Source organism: Panthera onca, chromosome F2 (assembly GCF_046562875.1).
Source record: "Panthera onca isolate mPanOnc1 chromosome F2, mPanOnc1 haplotype 2, whole genome shotgun sequence".
Classification (NCBI taxonomy): Eukaryota; Metazoa; Chordata; class Mammalia; order Carnivora; family Felidae; genus Panthera; species Panthera onca.
The window spans coordinates 49,099,982-49,125,339 of NC_138356.1; the positions used below are offsets into that span (position 1 = coordinate 49,099,982).

The 25,358-nt window shown below is 45.9% G+C and overlaps 1 protein-coding gene across 1 annotated transcript in view; it reads left to right on the forward strand.

Annotated features, from left to right (window-relative positions):
* The window catches only part of BAALC (BAALC binder of MAP3K1 and KLF4), an 84,562-nt gene that overhangs the window by 47,238 nt on the left and 11,966 nt on the right, over nt 1–25,358 (forward strand). The window contains exon 2 of the mRNA XM_060611063.3: nt 22,541–22,707. Within this exon, the coding sequence (XP_060467046.1) occupies nt 22,541–22,707 (167 nt within the window). The remainder of the gene's footprint in view (nt 1–22,540; nt 22,708–25,358) is intronic.

The window sequence follows — 25,358 nt, forward strand, 5'->3', positions numbered from 1 at the left end:
TCTGTTCTGGAAGGGTCAGCTGCATTTATATGGAAGATGTCTTACCTCCAGGGAGTGCTTAGGTGCTGCAATTCCATAGGTTTCATATGTGCTCACTGAGAGGTCTCTTTTAGGTGCACCTGCCTTGAATTTGTGTTTGTTTCTTTTGCCTTCCCAAATACATCTATGGCAGTATCTTTCTTAGAAATGGCTGAATGATGGGGCATTTCAATCCATGAGTTTTCTTGTTCACTACAACTAGAATGGAAACCCATCCCTCACCTCTAAGGGGAGGAGAGGAGACAGGGCAGTTTAAACATCACTCCATGCCTGCATTGTTTAGTTAGCTGGAAAACACCCTTCCGCAATTCTAAGAACTCTGTCGGTTGTGAGATCATTTCAATAACGGCTTTTAAAGAGGGAAAAACACTAAGACTAAATATGCACATCAATTTTAAAATATACCGTAATTTCAGAAACAAAAATGTGTTATTTGGAATTTAAGATACACGCTATTTCAGGGCATCTTCTAAGTGCTAGTGCTAAGAGCAATGCAATGGAGAAGAAAGTCAGACACAGTCCTTACCGTCACAGGGCTTATCCTGTTACACTGGAGACAAACATTAACCAAAGTCATTAATAAAATAGTCACAAATGTGCTAAGGGCTTTGAACTTGGAATACAAAGCACTGGGGCAGTGGACGCCATGGGAACCTTGGATTCACTAATTCACCTCCTTACCCATTTAGTACATGCCTGCAGAATGGGGCCCATTTTCCATTTCTTTTTTTTTTTTTTTCTGCCTTTTTTTTTTCTTTTTTTTCGTATGAGACCTCTTTTCTTTACTGCATTTGTCTTCACTGTAGCCCACACGCCCAGTTCTATATTTGCACACAATTTAAATGTTTGTTCAATGAGATTGGAGAAGGAGAAGTCAAGCTCCCTCAGCCCAGGGGCCGAGACTCATTCATCTGTGATTCCCCACCCCCACCCCAGGGCCCACCAAATAACAGCACCCATGATCTCTGTCCACTGAGCGAATGTCCCAGAGTCACTTCCTGCTTCTCTTTATGGAAGGGCACCTACTAGATGTCACAAATAAGACCAGCCAGCTGCTGTTCTGCTACCAGGGGGTTCTCTCTTTGCTTTTTGTTTTTTGACTTTCTGCTTTAGAGACTGCCTCCTTCCTCACTGTCCCTCCTCCCTCCCCTGCCCCACACCCAGGGCACTGGCATATCTTTGAGGCACATTTATCTTTGTGGCTGGACATCACTGCCACTTCCAGTGGGTACTGAAGTCCCCTCTTAGTGCCACAAGCACTAATATTCTAAAGCAGTCCCTCTCAACGGGGCAACTTTGCTCCCTACGAGACATTTGGCAAGGTGGGGAGACATTTTGGGTTATCACAACTGGGGGGCAGGTGCTATTGGCATCTAGTGGGTCGAGATCACGGGCTCTGCCAAACACCCCCCAATGCTCAGGACAGTCCCCTATGGCAAAGAATGATCCGTCCCTCCCAAATCCGTAGTGCTGAGTTGAGAAACCCTGTTCTAGGGTCAGGATATTCAGAATAAGTAGTTATAAAGAAGAAAAGAAAACTTTGCTTCCCATTTTGTGTTATGCTGTAATTCCAGAAGGTGCCCCAAGTAGCGTTGTTTGTACCCTGTGTCTTAGATAATTTTTTTGAAAAGCAGCTTTCTGAATTTTTGCTCATGGCCCACATTCTCTCCCAGGGGTCGGGTTGTGGCCAGCAGACAGTCCCAGAGACAAGCACTGATTCTCTTTAATATTGTTCCTCCCTTCCAACCTTGAAGCTTGGCCCTTTTTACAGGGGAAGGCCTGCTGGGCCTGGCTCCTCTTGCCTTAGGGCAAGTTATTTTCCAGAGGCTCCTTGGGCCCTAATGCACATATGCTGCAAGTTCCCACCAGTTGGTCCTGCTGTGACAGAACTCCAGTGCGGATTCCAGCTTAAGCTCAAAGGAGAGGATTTTTTGCAGGTTGATGCCCAGGTGCTGCAGAACTTGCATGAGCATGGCTGAGGGATAGCTTGTGGTTTACTCTCTGTGTCAGTTAGGACTCTTGCCGGCAAGTAATAAATCAACATCCACCAAAACAAAACCCTACACAAAAACAAGGGACCGTATTGGTTTGGGGTGAGGCTGGGTTCAAGGCTCACCTGGTGCCTGGAACCCCATGTCTCCCTCTCCTTCTCTCAAACCCCTTCTTCTGTGTGGGCTCCATTCTTGGAAAGGGCCTCTCCTTGCAGCGGTCAGACCACTGCCAGAGACCCACCACACAGCGTCTAGACCCAAGTCCACTGGGAAAGAGACAGACTCTCTACAAGAACGCCTGCAAAGGTCTTGAGAGTTAGTGACTGGGGTCATGCGATGTCCCCGAACAATCACAAGGCCCCTGAGAATACAGTGCGGTGATTGGTTTTGCTGTTGGTCACATGCTTCAACCCAGACCACCAGGTCTGAAAGTGGGAAGATGGAGTTACTGAAAAAAAGATACCCAGTGGTGTGGAGCAAGCCCACTACATGGGGTTTAGCATCTTAGGGTCCATCAAACGAGCTGTGGGATTGATTATTAGAGGATCAGGAAAAGACTCTCTCCCTCTCTCACTCTCTCTCTCTCTCTCTTTTTTTTTTAATATTTTATTTATTTTTGAGACAGAAAGAGAGAGCACGAGCAAGGGAGGGGCAGAGAGAGAGGGAGACACAGAATCCAAGGGAGGCTCCAGGCTCAGAGCTGTCCGGGCACAGAGCCTGACTCGGGGCTTGAACTCACAAACTGCGAGATCACGACCTGAGCCGAAGTTTAACGCTTAACCGCTTCACTGACTAAGCCACCCAGGTGCCCCAGGAAAAGACTCTTTAATAAGAAAGAACAGAGCCTCTTAAAATGAGAAAGGATTGATAATGTTATGTTTAAGCAAATTGGAATGCACGGCAGAGGGAGCTGGTGCTAGCAAGGTGTAGGGAGCTCTAAAGGAACCTTACGTTCCTTTAGAACATGTTCTCCAGTTATGGTTCCTATGTTCCTCCAGTTATGGTTTTTAAAGCCCCATAATTTGGTGTATTTTTCCCTTCTTCAACCTTCAGTACATGAAATTTATAAACACTTTGATTTTTTCTTGATACTATGCCAAGATATATTCAACTGTGATGAGTATTTATATTTCTCTATTTCTTGATTTATTCATGTTTTAGATTTTTCTTAAAACTGTGAAGTCTCACAGCTTTATTTCAATAGGCAACTTTCTAAAACAATGTTTCATTATTTTCTTTGTAAAGTCAAAAATGTGGCAATTAAGTACTTTTAATTTCCATTAGACTTCAAAGTGCATTTCTTCAACTTCAAATCCAAGTACTATTTTTAAGCATAATTTTTAAATAAAAACCAACTTTTAAGAAAAAAAAAGTCTTTGTACCCAACTCAGGAGAGTAGAGTGAGGCACCTAATTCAGTGCCTGACATATGGTGGGGTCTCCATAAATAGAAACTGCCTTTTGTCTGTTTTTCGTAACATTAAAATCTCTGATGAAAGAGAAGAGGAATATATTCGCTACAGTTTGTAGAGATGGTGATGTTCATGTTTACCAAGAGGTTGTAAGACTTGAACGTGCATTATAGTTTCACTTTAAATATACCATTTAATCGGGGCACCTGGATGGCTCTGTCGGTTAATAAGCGTTTGACTTCAGCTCAGGTCAGGATCTCACGGTTGGTGGGTTGGAGCCCTTCGTCAGGCTCTGTGCTGACAGCTCAGAGCCTGGAGCCTGCTTCAGATTCTGTGTCTCCCTCTTTCTCTCTGCCCCTCCCCCCCACACGCTGTCTCTCTCTCTCTCTTTCTCTCTCTCTCAAAAATGAATAAATGTTTAAAAGTAAGTATATCATGTAATAATTAAAAATGAATTAGAGAGCAAATTATGAGAATTGATCAAAAATTACTGTTATATTTCTCACACTCCATTTGAGAATAATATAATGTAAATGAGAGCAGAAACCAAAATGCCAAACTCCCTGGAGATCTTTCTCCTTCCCAGGTTAGTAGAAGTAGCTAGGCAGAGTAATAGATTTTGTTTCTGAATAAATGAATAGCCTTGCTGGGGAGAGAAAACCGGGGCACTTGGAACAAGCAAGGAATCATTTAGCGCTACACTGCGTGATGTCGACTGCAGGTGACTAGGTCGTAGAGCCAACACTGATCAGTGTTGCCCCTCACCAGGTTGGAAAGGTAAAGGAAGGAGGAAGAACACTGTGGGTAGGAGGTCATCCTGAGCAGTAACACAAGGTGGGTTTGAGCCTGGCACTTATGGGGCACAAAGGACACCATCTGCCTCGAGGATAAGGTATGTGATTAGAACGAAGCCCAGATCATTACAGTGAGCCCGTTCGGTGAATCTCTGGAGCGCTGGGCAGAGGTTGTCTGCATCTGATGCAGTGAAGAAGAAGGCCATGCTTTGGGAAGATTCATCTTCCTGCCATGACATGGATGTGCCAGACAGTGGAGAGACACTGGGATCAAGGAGGCCATCCATACGTTACTGTAATAAGCTAGTGGTGCGCTGGACCTCTCCAGTGGGAACGTAAGTGGAGAGCAAGGAACTATGGGAAGGTGTGTCAAAGGAAGAGACGACAGGGCTTAGTGCTAGACTTGACTGGAGGGATGGAGAAGAGAAAGGAAATAACTTACATGTTTTTAAAGCCAGAGGCTAGAAAATTGGTGGCATGACCGACCTAGATGAGAGAGTCACGAAGGGGCGCGAGATCAAAGGTGATACGTTCAGTTTGGACATATTGAGTCTAAAGTGACTGGAGGGACTTCCAAGTGGAAAAATGAGACCACAGCTGGGTCTGCAGGACTGTCCGCATCTCTGCCTGAATCGATTCCTCTCTTCTCCCTGTCTCCTGAACACACCCTGTTCTCCCTACCCCCACCCCATCGTTCAAGTTGAGGCCCTCATCACCTCTTGCCTCCAGAGAGTGTGGTAGTCCTCACCAATTTTCTTCTTCCAGTCTCGTCCTCTTTAATCCATCATCTTCCACATCTTTTAAGTTTTTATCTTATTTCCATTATGCCCATAATTTCGTTTTCCAGATTGCGCGTTTGGTATTTATCTAGGGATATTAGAAATTGTTGTAGTGAATTGTGAGTGGAACTCCCTTAGCTCATCTCTAAGAAGAGCAAGGGGTAAGTAAAACAGTTAGATTACTTTCCAATAACTTATCGGTGTTGAACATCGTTTTCTTCAGTATAATGCCATTCTGAGACTGGACCACAAGGATAAATCGGTTTGTAAGGACTGCGTTGATCTCTGTTTCTGACTCTTACCAGATGTGAGTGCCTGCAGGGTGAAGACCGTAACTTAGGCCTCTGTCACCAGAGCCTGGTGAAATGTCTGGCGTGTGTCGGGGTTCAGCAAATACTGGTTGAGATGAACTGAAGGGAGCACAGAGCTGGGTATCCAATGTGGGCCACACTAGTGAAGATGGATCTGGTCTCTGAGAGACGAATGCATTAGAACAGAGAGTGGGGAACAGGATTCGTGGGTAAGTGGCCATCTTCTCAGTGATGCATGAACCACCATGTACTGGCTTCTCTGAGCAGAAGCTACAAGGCCATGAGCCAGTGGTCTGGAGCCTGAGTAAGCCAGTCCCAGTACTGCATCCGTGGTGTCCCTATGTGAACCTTGGATTCATGAACTTTTTTTTTTAATTAATTAATTTATTTTGAGAGAGGGAGAGGAAGTGAGAGCACAAGCCGGGGAGGGTCAGAGAGAGAGAGAGAGAGAGAGAGAGAGAGAGAGAGAGAGAATCCCAAGCAGGCTCCGTACTGACAGCGTGGAGCCCAGTGCCGGGCTCGAACTCACAGACTGTGAGATCATGACCTGAGCTGAAACCAAGAGTGGACACTTAACCGACTGAGCCACCCAGGCGCCCTGGAGTCATGAACTTTGCCACAGGGCCAACTACCTTCTTGTACACCCCTGAAGTCTGATTCAGATGTTTTGACTGGGAAAGCTGAAGAAAAATCAGTTTTGCTATTGTTTTACACTGAAAGAAAACTGCCTTAGAAGAAAATCCTGGAAGGCATTTTGATTTTTCTCAGGCTTCACATCCCCTGGCTCTAGGATGCTAAACTAAGCAAAACTGTTTCAGAATAGAATCTGTGCATTTAGGGTGGCATCAGCTCACACACACAGGTGACTGACTCTGTACATGATGTGGTCCAAACATTTTCGTTGGAAAAACCGCCTCCTTCTGTAAATACCAAGAATGGTAATAGGATTTAAAGCAAAGCCAACTGCACCTACTCCTAGAACCTTGCAGGAACTTGTCAAAGGTGGGGAGCTTGAACTTGACTTCTTAGGAGAAAAAAGTAACCTCAAACCTGCTTTTATCCAGGGAGAATTGCAGAGACAGGAACCAGGGATTTAAGAGCCAGTAATTGCATTTCAGAAATACAAGATCAGATTGTTCCATTTGGGGTTTTTATTTAAAAAAAATTTTTTTTTTAATTTTTTTCTTTATTTTTGAGACAGAGAGAGACAGAGCATGAGCAGGGGAGGGGCAGAGAGAGAGGGAGACACAGAATCCGAAGCAGGCTCCAGGCTCTGAGCTGTCAGCACAGAGCCCGACGCGGGGCTCGAACTCACAGACTGTGAGATCATGACCTGAGCCGAGGCCGGACGCTCAACCGACTGAACCACCCAGGCGCCCCCCCCACCCCCCCATTTGGGGTTTTTAAATGTATGCTTCCTGTAGAAAACCCGCAACATCTCTGTCTTATGTGGCTGCTACAGAAGAGATTTTGGATATTACTGACATCTTAAACATTAATACAGTGAGCTACATAGTTGTCGCACTTAATCCTGTTCCTTCTGGCTGTGTCCTTTAGAAATTGTTACAGAAAACCTTTTTATCAAGATTGTGGTTACAGATGATTATCCTAATTAATTTACTATTGTTTTTCTCTTTTTTCTCTCTTTCTTTCCAAATACTCCATTGCACTTCTCAGATGTGTATTTTGGCAAAAGCCATCTTTCCGAACTGGCATTATTACCAGTCACAGCCTTCTGAGAGTGGTTTCCAGTTTGGTGAGTCCAGCTGGGAAGATAATCATCCCCCCAAAATGCATTCAGATGGCCAAGGGAAGCTCTAGAAAGAGGCAGGCCCCCAAAGGCAAGGCTCTTCTCACCGTACTCCCTGCCTCTAGGCTTGAGCCCTTCACACAGACCACCCACACTGTTCCTAGGTTGCCATTGCCCACACATTGTTCAAAGCCATTGCCATTGGACACCATCCGAACTCCTTAACGAGGTGCACAGAGCCACTCGTGATTTGGCCTCTGCCTCTCTTTGGCCTGTTTTATACTTTGCCACTAGCAGTACCCCTTGGACAACTCTCTTCCCCACATCCCAAATATCACTCGAAGGACAAAGACAAAAGTCTCTCTCCTTCACTGCTGCATTCCCAGCCCTAGAACAGGGCCTGGCACGTGGAAAAGGTACAGGAAATATGTATGGCTGCCCAGACCGCTCCCCTATGGTCTGTTTTCCACCTGGCTCTGTCCATTTCTGTTCAGCCCAAAAGATCTATCCTTCTGCGAAGGTGAGGCACAGTGAGGGCTTGCGAATCGTATGCTTTATCTTTTATCTCTGTCACACGTGTCACATAGGAGCCCTCTGACAGTATGCAGTGAACAGAGCCCGAGGTGACAGCAGTCTGCTCTGCAACACAAGACTTCCACTTTAGTCCCACCTCTGTCCTCTTGACTGGCTTTGGAGGGAGACCCCTGAACTCCGGGTCTTGGACCCATTAGGGGTTGCTACGCTTCGACGAGATCTGGGACAATATTGTTAATGTGACAAGTTGATCTTTGATGATGCTCTCTTGTCCCTGTGGCTTTTCTCCATTTTCTTTCACCCACCCCGTGCCCGGCCTCACCCTCCAGAAAGGATCTGAAATCAGCCTCTGCACTTCACTGTGCCTGGGGGTAGTGAGTTGTAAAATCAACCTGACCGTATGCCAGGCTCACCTACTCCGTTCTTTGCTCACCGCTCTTTGATGCAGGTATCAGAATTCTCATTCTATACCCAAGGAAAGTGAGGCTTAGTGATGCTAAGTAGTGGGGGCAATGACAGAGGCAGCAGATGGGAACATGGTGTCTTTAGAGTCCTGTAGATCTGAGTATTTGAGTCCTGGATCCACCAATGGCTGTTCGTTCCTCTTTGAGCAAGTTAGTTGGCCTCTCTCTGAGGCAATATCCCAGTCTGCGAAATGGGAGTGACCAGAGTAGAGAGTTTGCTGCCTGGTAGCCACAAACAAATGGTAAATGTTATGATTTTGTCACTTCAACCAAGGTCCCACGTCTTGCAAGGGGCACAGCTGAGATTTGAACCCAGGCCCGCCTGGCTCCAAAGGCAGTGCCTGCCCTCACTGCAGCACACTCCTGGACATCCAGCCAGCAGCCACCAGGGATACGTGTTAAATGAACACCAATAAGTCATTCAACTCACAGATTCTCAGGGCCCCAAGAGGTTCAGTGTCAAAAGGGAGTCAGGTTCAGAGATGTAGAGATGTAGATGAAGAAAAAAAGTTCAAATCTTGTGTCTCACAAAAAAAGTATCACAAGGGAAAGGGTTTATTTTTTCAGCTTTATTGAATTGTTAAGATATTCGGTTGACAGAATTGTAGGATATTTAAACTGTTCAATGTGATCTGACATATCCTGTGAAAGGATTCCTGCTGTTGAATTAATGAACATCCATGAGCTCAAAGATTTACCTTTTGTCTGCGTGCGAGAGACAGGACTCTTAGATTCTGCTGTCTTAGCTGATTGCAATTAATTATACAACACAGTGTTATTAACTACAGTCACCACATTATACATTAGATCCTCAGACTTTACCTTACAGCTGAAAGTCTGTGTCCTTTACCGACCTCATCCTATTTCTCCCACTCCATAGACCCTGACAACCTCTTTTCTCTCCTTCTTTTCTTTCTTTCTTTCTTTCTTCCTTTCTTTTGGCAGCCACTTTTCTAGTCTGTATGGATCCAACTTTTTCTTTTCTTTTCTTTCCTTTTCTTTCTCTGTCTGGTGTATTTCATTTAGCATATGCCCTCCAATTTCATCCATGTTGTCACAAATGGCACGATTTTGGAAAGGGTTTATTTATTTTTTAATGTTTATTTATTTTTGAGAGAGAGAGAGAGAGCACACACAGGAGAGGGGCAGAAGGAGAGGGGGGCAGAGGATCTGAAGGGGGCTCTGTGCTGACAGCAGAGAGCCCGATGCGGGGCTTGACCTCACAGACCGTGAGACCATGACCTGAGCCGATGTCAGATGCTTCACCCACTGAGACACCCAGGCGCCCAGAGAAGAGTTTACTTTTGATGCACAGCAAAACCTCTTTGAAATCTTCTAACTCTTAGACATTTTTGTTTTTTACAAACCAGGCACCGGCTCCTCTCACTCCAAATCTCTCTCCTTTCCCCTTCTGTTCCTGAAACCACTTTTCTGCTTCCTGTTCCTTCTCCATCTAAACCCTGTGGAATCCACAGGCCACTATCCCATCTCTGTTTCACAGCCTCTCTCATCCCCTTAATTGGATCATTGAATGTCTGCAGCGCTCTGGTTTTTTGGGCAGGTAGTCGTGACCCTGCCTGGAGTAGAGGTTGCCCAAGGCCAACAGGCGGCGCCCTTGAAATGGGAGGTGTTGAATGCAGATGGGAGGTGTTGAATGCAGAGAATGAGCCGGGCAGTGGCTTCTGAGTATTGGAGGAGGAGGTGACGAATCTTCAGTGGGTGACCCAGAGGGCTGAGCACCTGGCAGAACAACAATTTCAGGGTTCTGAGGAGTAGAAAATGCACCCAGGTAGTTTCATGAAATACGCTCACCTTCCCACTATTTGTACTTCCGTGGGACCCACTCGATTCTGCTAGCAAGTTCGTTGGATTCTAAGTATTCTCAAGCCTGGCTCCTCCCTGAGGAGTAAGACCTCTGAGCTGTGGATTATCTTTAAAACAACAAACAGAAAGTCTTTCATTTGTTTTGATGATATCATACTTCTCCTCCTTAACCTCCTTAATGCCCAGCCCTGAAGAGGGAGAACATGATTCATTGTAGTTTTCTTTTTTTTTTTAATTATGTGAGTAAACCCAAATGCATTGAAAGTAAAGGTTTTAGAGTCTGACAGACCTGGGGTGACAGCCTGGCTCAGACCCCCGCTGCAGGACCTCAGGCAGATTACTTCACCTCCATGAGCCTCAGTGCCCTCTTCTGAAAAAATAAAGGATCATGACCCTGACTTACACAGTTGGCGTGACAATGAAGTAGAGTTGGGAGCCAAATTCCAGTGCCACGCTCTTAGCAACCAGTCATTTCAGGAGTCTTCCTGTCTTTATTTCCTCAGCTCTGAGCACGGGCTGGTGCTCAACGGGAGCCTAGAATTGTGAGTCTCATTTCATTTCTTCTATTATCTTCGTGTCAACAACACCCTGTCTTTCCTTTTATTTATTTTTTTTTTAATTTTTTTTTTTTTAATGTTTATTTATTTTTGAGACAGAGAGAGACAGAGTATGAACGGGGGAGGGGCAGAGAGAGAGGGAGACACAGAATTGGAAGCAGGCTCCAGGCTCTGAGCCATCAGCCCAGAGCCCAACTCGGGGCTCAAACTCACGGACCGCGAGATCATGACTTGAGCTGAAGTCGGTCGCTTAACCGGCTGCGCCACCCAGGCGCCCCCCTGTCTTTCCTTTTAAACACTGCCCAAGAATCCTCTTCTCCGTGAGGACTAACCGTGCCTGATTTCAGTCATGTGAGTAATCCCCAGGTTCTAGCCAACCAGTATAATTAGTTCCATCCACACTCACTGTTAGGATGCCCCGGTGAGTTGTCGGACTGCCCTACAGAGAGTCAGACATCTCATCCTTTGATTTCAAAATGGCTGAGCTTTCTTTGTAGAATGGGCCCATAGCGATGGGTTCATGCTTGTGTGCCATTCTTGTTCTTGAGTGCCGATGTATTTGATGACTATTTTTGATAGCATATTTGATGATTAAATGTAATCTAACAACTAAGAAATAAATAGCTAAATAAATATTCTAGGTGGGTCCAATGCCATTATGAATGAGAAAAGGCAGAATATGACGTAGCTCTGTATTTGAATAAATATATCACTTATTTCAGAGGTGATACTGAAATATCATTTGGGAATTACTCACATGACTGAAATCAGGCACGGTTAGTCCTCACGGAGGAGAGGATTCTTGGGCAGTGTTTAAAAGGAAAGACTGGGTGTCGTTGACACGAAGATAATAGAAGAAATGAAATGAGACTCACATTTCTAGGCTCCCGTTGAGCACCAGCCCGTGCTCATTCCTGTGCAAAAAATATAACTTATATAACATAGTTTTTCCCTATATAAAAGCTGTCATTTTTACATATTTACCCTCTGTTTGCTTTATTCCACTTGTTATATATTGGATTTTTATCTATGTAAGTCTTCATACTTTTAAACTGTATGGAATTGTGTCGTATAGGTAAAACACAGTTTATTCAGTAATTACCCATCTGATGAATGGCTACGTCGGTTACAGTTTTCACTGTTCCAGTGGTATGAAGAATGTCTTCAACAGGCCTCTTCATGCAGTGGTAAGAGGTTTCCTACAGTAGACACTGAGGAGTAAAATTGTGGAGTCATAATGGTGTGCACATTTTAGACTTGAATAGACTCTGCTCATTGTCCTCCAAAATAGCTTTATTTGCACTCCTGCCAGCAACATATGAGAGAACCCATTAAACCACACCCTTTAAACATCGAATATTATCAGACTTTTGACATTCCGATAGGTAAGCAATGATATTTTGTTTTTTAAATTTTGCATGGCTCTACTTCTCAGTAATTTAAAAAAACAATTTTTTTAAAGGTTTATTCATTTTTCAGAGACAGAGAGAGACAGAGCGTGAGGGGGGAAGGGGCAGCGAGAGAGGGAGACACAGATTCTGAAGCAGGCTCCAGGCTCTGAGCTGTCAGCACAGAGGCCGACGCAGGGCTCGAACTCACAGACTGTGAGATCATGGCCTTGGGTGAAGTTGGATGCTTAACCCCCAGGCGCCCCTCTCAGTAATTTTTAAATAAACTGCGAAGTTTCCAATTAAATTATAGAAGCATAAAGAATTCAGATAGGGCAAGTGTTTTATATCCACTAATAACATCCCTGTACTACACAGTGTAGGCACTCATAGATGCTAGAGGACTGATTGATTGCTTTGGAAGACTTTAAAATTTCAAGAATTAAAATAATGCAATTGACTTAAATCCCCTAAGTCTGATTGACCCAGATATACTTCTTATATCTGTTAAGGATATATCACCTCATTTCTAATGTCTACCTAACGGGACAGTTTAGTGCCAGCTACCGCCAGCCTGGAAGAGAGCCTGCTAAAGAAGCTGGTTGTACTAAACCAGAAAGTGTTAAGGAGTTAAAAAAACAACAACAACCAGGAAGTAAGCTGACACTTGCTTAAAGGGCTAACCATCCCAAAGGTGAATGAACCAAGGAATAAAAGAAAACAGGGAGGAAAATTTCACTGGAAGACTGTTTCTCTAATGAAACATTTCACTACGTAAAAGGGTCTAAAGGGCAGGCCATGAATTCTAGCGTGGGGCCAGGCACCTTGGGAGCGATGTGAGGGTGCAACCCTGGGGTGTTTTCAAGTCCCCGACTGATTAGATCTGCTGACTGTGGAAAGCAGCCAGGCCACAAGCAAGGTGCCTTGCCTGCACACATAAGGAAGTGGGGTAGAAATAAAAGATCAAAGTAAGCCTCCCCATTCAAACAGAAACGGGGCCATGATGGGCAGGGCCTTGGCCAAGGATTGCACCAGACACCGGAGGGGCCTCCTGGGACTCCACCCTACTCCTAGGACTTTCTTTCCCGCCATCAGTTGGTCACCCTAGGAGAGTGTTCCATGGCAAGGGCACCACTTTTCAGGTTGGCTGGGGTTGCTCAGGTAAACAGTTCCCTGGACAGGCAGTTTCAGCCTGAGTAAGAAGGTGGGATCCGGACTGGGCCGCATGGGAGAGGAAGAGGAAGTTAGACACGTGGATGGATATGATGCATCGTCTTCTAAATGTTTGCTTGTCTTGCCCTCCATCTGCCACGGATAATTTTGTCAACACCAGTTCAGATTCTCGTCTTCCCTTCTCCGCCTTCCAGAGGAAATTCAGCCTTTACCATCCATCTCCCGTTATCCTCTCTGGCGAGGAACTGGAGGACTTGGCACAGACTGACAGAGGCAGGAAGAGAGGGAAGGTGGGTGGAGGGAAGATGGAGCTGAGACGGCAGTCCTACTATGCTGTGAACCTCTGGTGTAACCCGGCCTCCGGCAGAGTGCCTGGCACTTAGTAGGCATGGAACAAATGTTTTTCAAATGACTGGCTTATTCAAAGTCACAGGATAAAGGAACAAGTGATCCATGACGAGGAAGAATCGGGTGGAGGAGGGGATCAAAGGGAGAGAAGGGAAGGTTAGACTGACAGATTCTGACAGTACCAGCAGAGAAGGAAAGTGAGATTTTGATCTTTCCTTTTGGCTGCCTCCTAGTGCATTAGCTTGTTTGTTGTCCTTGGGCGTCTCTTTGGGGAGAGAATTCAGGCCTGAATTCACCAAGGACACACGGGCTCCCCTTGCTTCTTCACAGGATCCTTTCAGTTCCAGCTGATGCTCTCAGCAGGCGTCCTTCTTGCATGCTGCTGGGACTGGGGAAAGCCGTTTCCACCATCAATCTCCATGGCCAAGGGCAGATGTGACAGGCTGGCAGCCCATCTCAGGGAACAGGAGCCGTCCGACACCCTCCTAGTCAGGACCCGTGGCCTTTGGCAACTGTCAGGCTAGTACTGCCGTTATCCCTGTAGACTGCAAGTTTACCGTCAGGCTCTCCCTGGCCATTGCTGCTCATATCCAAATGTGCTTCTTTATTTTCTTTAGTCAATATACCGTCCCCAAATGTGCTGCTCACAGTTTCTCAAGTTACAGCTTTATCGAGCTAAAATGCACATATTATACAACTGACCTATTTAAAACGTACAGTTAAATGGTTTTGAGTCTATTCTCAGAGTTGTGCACAATTTTAGAACATTTTCATCACCTGAAAAAGAAATCCTTTGTCTGTTAATAGTCACTCCTCATTTCCCCCCAGCAACCCCAGCCCCAGGCAAGCACTCATCTATTTTTCCCTAGAGATTTACCTATTTGTGGACATTCATATAAATGGAGTAGGACACTGTGTGACCTATGACTGGCTTCTTTCACTTAGCGTAATGTTTTCAAGGTTTATCAGTGTTGTAGCATTTACTAGTATTTCCTTTTGTTTATTGCCAAATAATATTCCATTGTGTGTCTATACCATATTTTATTCTTCCATCTGTCGTTGTTGGATATTCGGGGTGTTTCTACCTTGGGGCTACTATGAATAATGCTGCTTTGAATACTCTTCTACAAGTCTTTGTGTAAATGTGGGTTCTCATTTCTCTTGGGTATATACCTAGGAGTGGAATTTCTGGATCATATGTCTGGCCTTCGGAGGAGCTACCAGACTGACTTCTAAAGTGGCTGCACTCTTTTACCAGCAGTGTTTAAAGGTTCCAAATTCTCCACATCTTCGCCAACACTTGTTATTATCTGCCTTTTTCTTTTTCTTTTCTTCTTTTTATCTGCCTTTTTCTGTGATAGCCATTCCAGTGGGTATGAGGGGGTAGCTCATGGTTTTGATTTGTATTTCCCTGATAGCTGGCGATGTTGAACATCTTTTCACGTGCTTATTGGCCATTTGCTTATCTTTTTTGGAGAAATATCTATTCACATCCTTTACATGTGTTTTTATTTGGTTATTTGTCCCTTATCAGATATAAATTCGCAAAACTTTCCTCCGGTTTTGTGAACTGTCTTTCGCTTTCTTTATGATGCCCTTTGAAGCACAGATGTTTTAAATTTTATGACATCCAATTTATCTATTTTTTTTTTGTTATTGTTGCTTGTGCTTCTGGGATCATTTTTAAGAGACCGTTGCTTAATCCAAAGTCATGAAGATTTATGCCTATGTTTTCTTTTAAGAGTTTTATAGTTTTAGCAATTACATTTAGATTCTTTATTCATTTTGGGATAACTTTAGTACATGGTGTGAGGTAGGTGTCCAATTTCATTCTTTCAAGTGTAGATATCCAGATGTCACCACACACTGGTTGATAAAACTGTTTCCCCATTAAATAGTCTTGACAGCCTTGTTCAAAATCAGTTGACAATAAACGTAACAGTCGCTCATCATTTTAAAGGTTTTCCTTATATTAGCCTTACAAAAAGCCACATGTCAATGTCTTACACGCAGCGTGTACCCAAAAATTACTCATCAGATTGAAGAAATGACAAACACCTCTCCATTTTGGTTCATTTCGAAGAATAAGGAGATAAATTCTGAGTGGCTGGATAGTTGCGGTTTATTTAATACATACCTCAGTTCAGACAAAATTATCATCAGCCATGCGTTCACGGCCTGAGCCCAGGCAGTGTTTGATGAGCCAGAATTTCATCTGATGTGACTTTAGGAGATTCTTCCCAAATAGACTAGGAGTGTCTTGCTTTGGTTTTTAGTCATCGAGGAGATGACTCGCAGGTGATTCCAATGATTTTGGACCCTGTGATCACCTTCACCAAAGAAAGCCAGGTGCTTGGGTTAAAGAAGAGTTGCCCCTTGTCCTGTTCTCCGCATGGCTTCCAGCTATCATTTTAATTTCTATGTGCCACCTCCCTCCCAGATTCACTTCTCAAATAGCATGAAACTGGCAGGAAGTCATTGGTTGGAATTTGTCAGCAAGCTTTGGACACAGCTGTTTCCCATCTTTTGGCAAAATTGGTGATTTGGCTTGTCTTCTGGATGGAATGAAAATTTTGTGAAGGATGTGAAAAAAAAGACATACCCTAGGGGCACACAGATGTCCCTCAATTTACTACTGTAGAGCTCACAGGGGAAATATAGATGGGCATTTTGCTTGTAACCCTCAAGACTGGCATGAGCATCAATCTCCACGTCAGGAGGCTAAAAGTGCAGTCTTAGAACTCCAGGTCTCAGCATCACTGGCAATGGGCAGAGTGGAGGGAACTTGTTAAAATGCATATGCCTGGGTCCCTACTGAATCAGAACTTCTGGAGGTTAGACGTAGGGATCTGCATTTTAACAGACGCCTCGGGTGGGTCTCATGCCCACTAAAATTTGAGAACTGCTTACTTGGGGGGTTTTCTTTGAAGGATATGTGAATACTTGCTCAGATCACAAGCTTTGGAAATTTACAGAACCTGTGTTAAGCTTCAGTTTCCTTTGCCGTAAAATAAGAGTCACTCTCCCATCTTTCAGGCTTGAGAGGGCTGGCATGGAGTAGGGCAGCTCAGGGTCTACGACAGTAGCAGCTTTCACAACAATGTCCCCCTGCTTGGGACACTTGGCGCCCCGTAGGGTTGCCAGATAAAATTCAGGACACCCAATTAAACTTGAATTTCAGAAAAACAACCGTAATTTTTTTTAGTATAAGTGCGGCAGCAATGCTGAGGCCAGTTTCCAGGGTATAGGGCTTGGTAGGACAAGCTCCGTGGAGAGATGTGGGACACTGTGCCTGGATAGATAGCCTCTGGGCCTCAACCTCCAACCCTCCCGGAAAGTCTGAGAGCCTCTCAGATCATTTACATGAATCACTTTCCTACTTTAATTCACTGGAGTCCATTTCTGTTGCTTGTAGCTGAGAACCCCGACTGAGGCAGCATCTGTAACTTCCTACTCAACAACTTGCCATCTGTCCTCTGTTCCCACCACTCTTAGCCTTCCCTGAAGTCATCAAGAACCTCCTGCTGGCACAGTCTCTCTGGCTTTTTTTGGTTCTGTACCTTTTCCTGGTGGAGGAGTGTAATAAAGGACACAGTGCACCCATGGCTACCCTACGTAGGGGATCTAGGGGAACAAACACCCGACCTCAGTGTGTTGCTGCAGACCCCCTCCACTCAGTAGCTAGCAGTGCCCATTGGCAAACCCCACTAGAAGCCAGTGGACCAGGGAGCCTTGTTGATGTGGTTCATTCAGGACAGTGTCCTGGGACATGGAACAGGGAGGGGAGGAGGGGAGAGTGAGGGTGGAAGGGCAGAAGGAATGTATCCAGCATGCAGGGCATGTCCACTGTCCTAGGTTCTCTAGAAGCAGAGCCTGAGATGGGAATTTTATGCAAGTGACTGCTGGAGACACTGCTCCAAGGAGAACCGTGTGAGGGAGAGAACAAGAGAAGAAGGATGGGCCAGGGGAAGGAGCTGGGCAGAGATGTGGTTTCAGGATTAGTCTAGTCTCAACCTGATCCAATGGGTTGCTTTGGAGCAAAGGGACAGAAATTGTCTAGCTCAGAGGCAAGGGGGCTGGACTGTTGTACCCACACACACACTGACGAACACTTTTAGTTGATTATTGGCCGTGGAATTTACCTGATATAACTGGCCAGGCCTCTCCTGGTAAGGGGGCTTGGTCAAGGGGGCTTGGTCCTTCGGTCAAGGACAAGCCTTAGGAGAAGAGGGCAGCCAAGAGCCGTTAGCCACCAACATCCACCACAGCTAGGGGATGGATGCAGGGACCGGGTGGGTGGACCTGGGTGGGCACCGATAGCATCTGCCAGAAGGATATGTATCACCTTGTTAACAGGGGATAGCTCTGGGTGATGGGATGGAAATCATTCTTCCTTTGTGCTTTTCTGTAGTTTACAAATTTTCCAACATTGATTCTGTTATTTTTGGAACTAGAAAATGCACTTTAAATTAAATTCATGCAGCAAAATCACCTGGTTTATTGCAGGCAAAAGTAACAGTAAATGGCCCCATATTCCTGCGGTGACATCTTGACCACACCAGGCAGATGATCCCCGCTCACTATTAGCAATGCAGTCCTAAAGCCTCGCCCTGTTTTTCTACTTGTCATCAGAGCTTCTCTGCTTAGTTACCAGGCTCAGTGGGCCAGTCCTTTAGCACTTAACAGGTGCCAATTGTATGGCTCATAATCAAGTATGTAATTAATGTGGCTAACGGAGAGGGGCACCGGGAGGAGACAAGACAGCTGGGGTTGGACCATGAATAATAATAAGTACAATGTATGTGCCAAACATGTGGGAACCTTTGTATATGTTATCTTATTTCATCCTTACAACAGCCTATGAAGTAGGAATTGTTATTCCTATTTAATCAATGAGGAAGTCCTTGGATTGGGGATTAAGAAACCGGAGTTCTAATTTTTGATCAGCCATCAATAAAAACTGCAAACACTGGACCAAATGAATGGTTTTCGAGCCTCTGCTGAGATGCCCGGGGAGTGGGGGAGCTGCTGAGAGGGAAGGAGTGGCCGTTTGTATCTCGGCCACAGCAGCTCTGCCGTGATCTTTAAGTATTGGCAGGACCGGCTTCAGGGTCTACCAAGCTCAGAAGGGATTCTGTGCTTAGGATTTAATGCTCTTCAGCGTTCTGGAAATTTGTAATAATTTTATCTTTTATTCTGTGGTTTGTAAGTGAAATCCTATAGAACAGTGGAGCTCGTGCCAGGGGCTTGGAGCTCTGACTCATGCTTGGGTCCACTTCCTGTTGTCTATCTGCCTCCCTCGGATGTGTTCTCCACCACCTGCTCTTGGCCCCTGGTGCCCTCAGCCTCCTTTTTCTGCCTTAACCTCCTCCTCCTGGGTTAGCAACTGGGTTGCATTGTCGGGGGGAGAAGGAAGGGAGCCATGTTCCAGGGCCTCTAAGTCCCACAAGGGCCTGACCAGGAGTATGGGGTCAGAAACATGTCCTGAAGGTGTTAGATAAGAGGGTGGCCATCCCCACACAGGCTGGAAGCACCATACTGCGTTCAATGGATGCTCTTATGTACCCTCAACCCAGATACCAGGTCATGAACAACATAGAAAATGGTAACATTTTTAAAAATTTTTTTAAGTTTACTTATTTTTGAGAGAGAGAGAGAGAGACAGAGACAGAACATGAGCAGGGGTATGGCAGAAAGAGGGAGACACAGAATCCGAAGAAGGCTTCAGGCTCTGAGCTATCAGCACAGAGCCCGATGCTGGGCTCGAGCCCACAGACCATGAGATCATGACCTGAGTCGAAGTCGGATGCTTGACTGAGCCACCCACGCCCCCTGAAAATGGTAACATTTGTATATCCCACTGTCATAAACAGCCAAGGTAGTACTGGCTAGCCTTGAGTCCCACTCAGGTGCCTCAAGAGCTGAAGGCAGTTCCACCCTAGACTTAGGTAGATGGGGTCTCTGCCTTGGTCTTGTGTTCCCTTTTCTGCCCCACCCCACTTGGCCCCACTCTTTCCTAGATAACAGGGTAAGTTATCCAGGGGCCAAGGGGACATACCTGCCAAAGCCCGCAGCCCTTCTTCAGCATCAGTTGCTTTCCCTCCCCCAGTCCAATACAAACAAATGTGTGGTCTCACTGTGCATGACTAATACATAGCTCACACCACTTGGGACTCACCGTGTGAATCCGACAGCCCTAGAACTGGTCCATCCGCCATTAAGTCAGAGAAGTTCAGTCACCGTCAGATGTTCCCAGCAACAGAAATTTCTAAATGCTTGCATTCAGTTTATATACTTAAGGCACAGCAGACCAGTAACAACAGTTTGTTCCCTGGATCACACGGAGAAGCTCTGTTCTAGATTATTCTATGGGTGCTGAGACTCTGGGATTACCAGCCCAAATCACACCGAGCCTGCTTCCAGGTTTTCATGGGCCTCTTCTCCTGATTCATTCACTCCCCTGGGCCAAGGGGCAGCTGCTCACAGACAGCAGTAGAGATGGAGATTGAATACGTGTGCTTGGGGTGTCCATACGCATGCGTCTGAGGCCCTTTTGGTATAGGATGGAAGGGGGTATGGAAAGAGAAGGGGAATAGGCTGCCAGCTGATGGAGGAAGGGGCCACAAGGATTTGGGGCAAGAATCCATTTCTCTGCACATCTGGAACACATCCACAGGGCCCCCTCGTCCTACAGCCTGCCAGTCAGGAAACTCTAGCAACCATTTTCTATTGTGACTTTCAATGTTTCGAATTCTGATTTCTATCCCATGGCCACAGCTGAGGGCCTCTTGGGTTTTTGTAGAGCAAGTGGGTGACATGTGGATGTACGTATGTGTTCTTTGGATCCCTGCTTCCTCAGGTTTGATGGGACTGTGGCCTCATCAGCTCTGCCTAGTCAACCAGCCCTCCCTCTCATTGTGTGCCAAATAAACTGTGCTTCTGATGTGTGCTTCTTGGCAAATAATTTCTCAACAATCTAGGAAAGGATTTTTTGGTTTTTCTTAAGTGTGATTAAAAGCGAACCCAGGCTAACACCCCAAAAGAAAGATAGGCAAATGACTTGACAATTAAAACACACACACACACACACACACACACACACACACACACAATTAGCCAATAGGCACACAAATAAATATGGTATCTCTACTAAATCAAGAAGTGTGAATCCAAGCAATGAGATACTTTATTTTGCCTCTTAAGTTGGCAAAGATGAGAAAAAAAAAAGAATGAAAATATTCAGTGTTTTGTGAGGGGTTTTTTTTTAATTTTTTTTTTTAACGTTTTATTTATTTTTGAGACAGAGAGAGACAGAGCATGAACAGGGGAGGGTCAGCGAGAGGGAGACACAGAATCTGAAACAGGCTCCAGGCTATGAGCTGTCAGCACAGAGCCCAACGCGGGGCTCGAACTCACGGACCGCGAGATCATGACCTGAGCTGAAGTCGGCCGCTTAACCGACTGAGCCACCCAGGCGCCCCTGTTTTGTGAGGGTTTGAGTAACATTGCCATTTCATATACTGTTGGCAGAGGGCAGTAGGGTAATTAGAGAAAAATTCATAGAGGTAAATCTGGCAATGCATCACAAAAGACTTTAAAATGTGCAAATCCTTTGAAATCTTGAAGACACCGTTTCATATTTTCTTACATCCCCTGGTAGTTGATAGTAAGTCTAATGTTGGGGCGCCTGGGTGGCTCAGTTGGTTAAGCATCCAACTTTTGATTTCTACTTGGGTCGTAATCTCGTGGTTTGTGGGTTCAGGCCCCACACTAACAGGCTTTCTCTCCCTCTTTCTCTGCCCCTCCCCTCCCAAAATAAATAAATAAACTTCCAAAAAAAAGTGTAATGTTAATCTCATTCTTGTTTCGTTTTTTTCATTTTTTTCCCCCTCTTCTGAAGCTTTTCTCGTTAAATAATGGTGTTTGAAGTTTCACTCAGCTCTGTCTGGGTTGGGTTTTTCTTTGTATTTGTCTTGCCAAATGTTTGGTAGGCTGTTTCAATTTGGAGTTCCGAGCGCCTAGTCAAGATTAGATCTTTCTGGCAAGCAGCCCCTATCCTGAAGCTGTCAAGGGGACCTCCAAGAGTTGCTTCATTAGAACAGATGGTGCTCCTATCTCCTGTCACTCACAGAATTCCAAGGGATCTAGGAGCTCTGTGTCATGAACTGGGGCAAAGACCCAATGTTGTGACAAAAGATCCTCCTATCACCCCTGGCACGCAGGAGATTACCAGGGTTTTAGGAGCTCGATGCCAGGAACTGGGGAAAAAGACCACATATGTATTTCTTATTATATCCCACCTCACAGCCTGCTCTGTCATCGCTGACTGGCCTCGGCTGGTTGCCGCTGGCCTTTCTGTGGCTGTTACAGAGCCTCCCCTGGCCTCTTGTCTCCCACCTGGTATCTCTCCCTCGTGCTTCCCGGACCACCTTTTCTCTTTTCAATCAGATACTCTCCATCCATGAATTCCTCGATGTAGCCCTCTTGCTTCTCAGTGAGGCTATTTATTTAAACCTCACTCTATCATTTCTTGGCATTTGTCACGGAAGGAACACATGCTCAGTCCAACGTCTTGAGATGGAATTAAGTTAAAAAAAAAAAAAACAAAACTCTGTATAACCAGTAATGCCACTTGTAGGATTTATACTAAGGAAATAATTAAGAATAAAGCTTTAACCCCAAGGAATTTCAACCACAGTAACATTTATTGTGAAAACAAATAACCCAACTAGAGGGGATTGAATAAATGGTGATACAGGGGCACCTGGCTGGCTCAGTTGGTTGATCGTCCGGACTCTTGATCTTGGGGTCATGAGTTCAAGCCCCATGTTGGGCATAGAGCTTCCTTAAAATAAATAAATAAGTGCATACATACATACATACGTGAAAACACATCCACACGATGGCAGACTCAGTGTGTGAAAACTACTATGGCGGAACACTTAATTGCATGGAAAAATGCGATTGATGGATTGTTAACTAAACGTTTCAGGTTACAAAATTATTTTAAAGTCTCGTTTTTGCTAACACACACACACACATTCTTTTAGAAAACGGTAGCTCTGCATGGTGGGATTCTGAGGACTTATTTTCTTCTTTGCGGCTTTTTTCCCCCCCACACTCTTGGGGCCTGTTTACAGCAGCTGTCACGGGTCATCCTCTGCTTCTCTCCCCAAGGTGTGCTGGAAGATGGACTGTCCTCCAACGGCGTGCCCCGATCGACAGCCCCAGGTGGAATATCCAACCCAGAGAAGAGGATGAGCTGTGGGACCCAGTGCCCGAATCCCCAGAGCCTCACCTCAGGCCCTCTGACCCAGAAACAGAATGGCCTGCGGACCACGGAGGTAGGTGACAGCCACAGAACCCACTTGGGACCAGAGAAAGGGGAGAAGCTTGCTTCAGGCCTGGGCCACACTGAGATGGTACCCAGGGAAGGAGCAGTGACGGCCCCCCTTGCTAGTAGAAATTCTCCATGCCCCCCGTGTGAATATTGTTGCAAAGAAAATAGCAGGACCCCACTCCACCCTACTCCCTGCCTTGAGGGTTGCTGTGTTTTTTTTTGAATCAGGGGAAATGGGCCCTTGCTAGCTGCACTCTCAAGAAAAAAACGTGTGTTTAAATACAGCTTTGCTCGGGATCTCCTCTTCACCACAGCTCTCACCGTGTTGACACTGGGGGCTGTACTGGTTCCTGTAACCAGTCTTAGGCCAGGCAGTTGGCAGGGCTCAGGGTAGACAGGGAAGGAGAGAGAAAACCGGTGTGGTAGGAGGCGAGCCAGACATTTTACCGCACACCCTTTCACCAGGCAGGCAGTGGGAGCGTCCCCAAGGGGGTCTGTCACTGCAGAATATGGTGGTGGCATTACCGCAGACTATTAGTGTCTGACTATGGCATCCCTGAGCCAGCTGGCATCCTTTGGATTCTTCCCTTGCTCCCAGAGCTCTTGTTGGGACGTGCTCCCCCTGCTGGCACTAGCTCCTCCCAGGGGAAAGAATGCCCTTAAAAGGCCCACGGCAGCCTCCGGGGTGGGGGAGCGGGGTGGAGGGAGTAGGGGGGGGCCTTCTCCTCTTACTCCCTTCCTCCCTCACCCCCTCCTCTTCCCCATGCCCCACCCTCCTCAGAGTCCACTGCTCACTGGATGCTGATTTTCCAAACCCAATCCCACCTCCCCTGTCAAAACGTACTGGTCCTAGCCCTCAGACTGGTGCCACCTGTTTTCTGAGGCTGCAGCCGGTCCTCTGATGATAGAATTCTTGCTCACATGAGTGAGTTACCTCTTTAACCCTTGGTTAGAAAACCTGTTGCAAATGCAGCTCTGATGCTCATTAACTAAGTGGCCTGGCAGGAACCACTTAATCTCTCAGAGTCTCGGGTTCCTTATCCACACAACAGAAATAATTCCAAAACGAGAGAACAGCGGGGCCTGCTCTTTGTAAACTGAGAAGTGCCATAAGGAAGGCAGCAAGGCTTAGCAGGGGATGGCTAGGCACACAGCACTGCAACCTGGTGGAATGGAACACCAATGGTGTCTCTTCAGACACTGTAGAAAGACATGGGTGGGGGAGCTAGACTTGAGGTTGGCCTTCCTGTGTTCCTGTTTTGCCTACTTGGCCTGTGCATGAGCTGACCTTCTAATAGCAATTTTTTTTAAGTTTATTTATTTTGAGAGAGAGCAAGAGAGTGCACTCAAGTGTGGGAGGGGCAGAGAGAGAGAGAGAGAGAGACAGGATCCCAAGCAGGCTCCACACTGTCAGCACAGAGTCCCATGTGGGGCTTGGATCTCACGAACAGTGAGATCATGACCTGAGCTGAAATCAAGAGTCAGATGCTTAACCAACTGAGCAACACAGGCGCCCTGTGAGCTGGTCTGCCAGAGACCTACTAACCAGTGCCTCCCCCAAGGGGAGGCCCCACAGAAGCTCGGTGACTGCTCTGGTGCTGGCCCTGACTTTGGTTCCCTAGCTTCCTCCCAACGCATGTGCCCTCGCCCTTTGAGTCCAGACGGTCGCGGCAGGCGGGAAGCAGCTTTGCCTGGTGTGTGGCATGATCCACACACTTGGTTCCTGGCCCCAGAATTCATCACTTTAAAATTGTGCTCTGCAGTTTGCAAAGTGCTTTTAGGTCTGCTGGTGCATTAAATCCTCCCAAGAGCACCGTAAAGTAAGCATCATCCCCAGTTTACAGAAAAGGAAACAGCTCATTTGACTTAGGACATAAATAGTTCATATACGTGCTGGAGGTGGGTGCCAGGGACTTTAAATTAAAACAGGTGACTATTATAAAGATGGAGCATAGAGATGGCAAAGGACTTTTTTATTGAAGAATAAGGTGTCAGTCAGCTATTGCCACAGTAATGCTGCACACCACAGCATATCAGTGTCCAGGAGCTTCAGACGATAATTTTTTTCCTCTTGCATGCAACTTGAACGGCTAGGCCTCACTTCAGGCTCCAGGCTCCGGGTGTAGCTTAATCTGTCCCATGTATATATAATTTTGGGAAGCAGGCCACAAATGCAGCAGCTCTCTGAGCTATATCTTCTCATGACTATGGGAGGAAACCGAGAGGGCCAAACCAAACTTCTGGAACACTTTTCCTGTCTCTGCTCATATCATGCCACCTAATCTCCTATTGGCCCAAACAGGTCACATGGACAAGCCCAACATCAATAGGGCGAGGAAGTATACACTGTCCCTAGGGGAGAGACAGCAAAGGATTAAGGAAAATAATGCTATCTACCACGTGTAACATACATCAGAAAAACGCCCAAGTCAGTCATAAGTGCAATGAACTTTTATAAGATGCCACACCCGTGTACCATCATCCATATGAAAACATAGAACATTATCGCTACCCCAGAAATATCCCTTGCACTCCTCACCATGGTGACTGGGATGTGCCAATCACTGTTCACCCCTGCAACCTAACCACTCTTCTGACATCTAGCATTATAGACCAGTTTTGTTTATGTTTTAGACTTTTATAAATGGAATCATA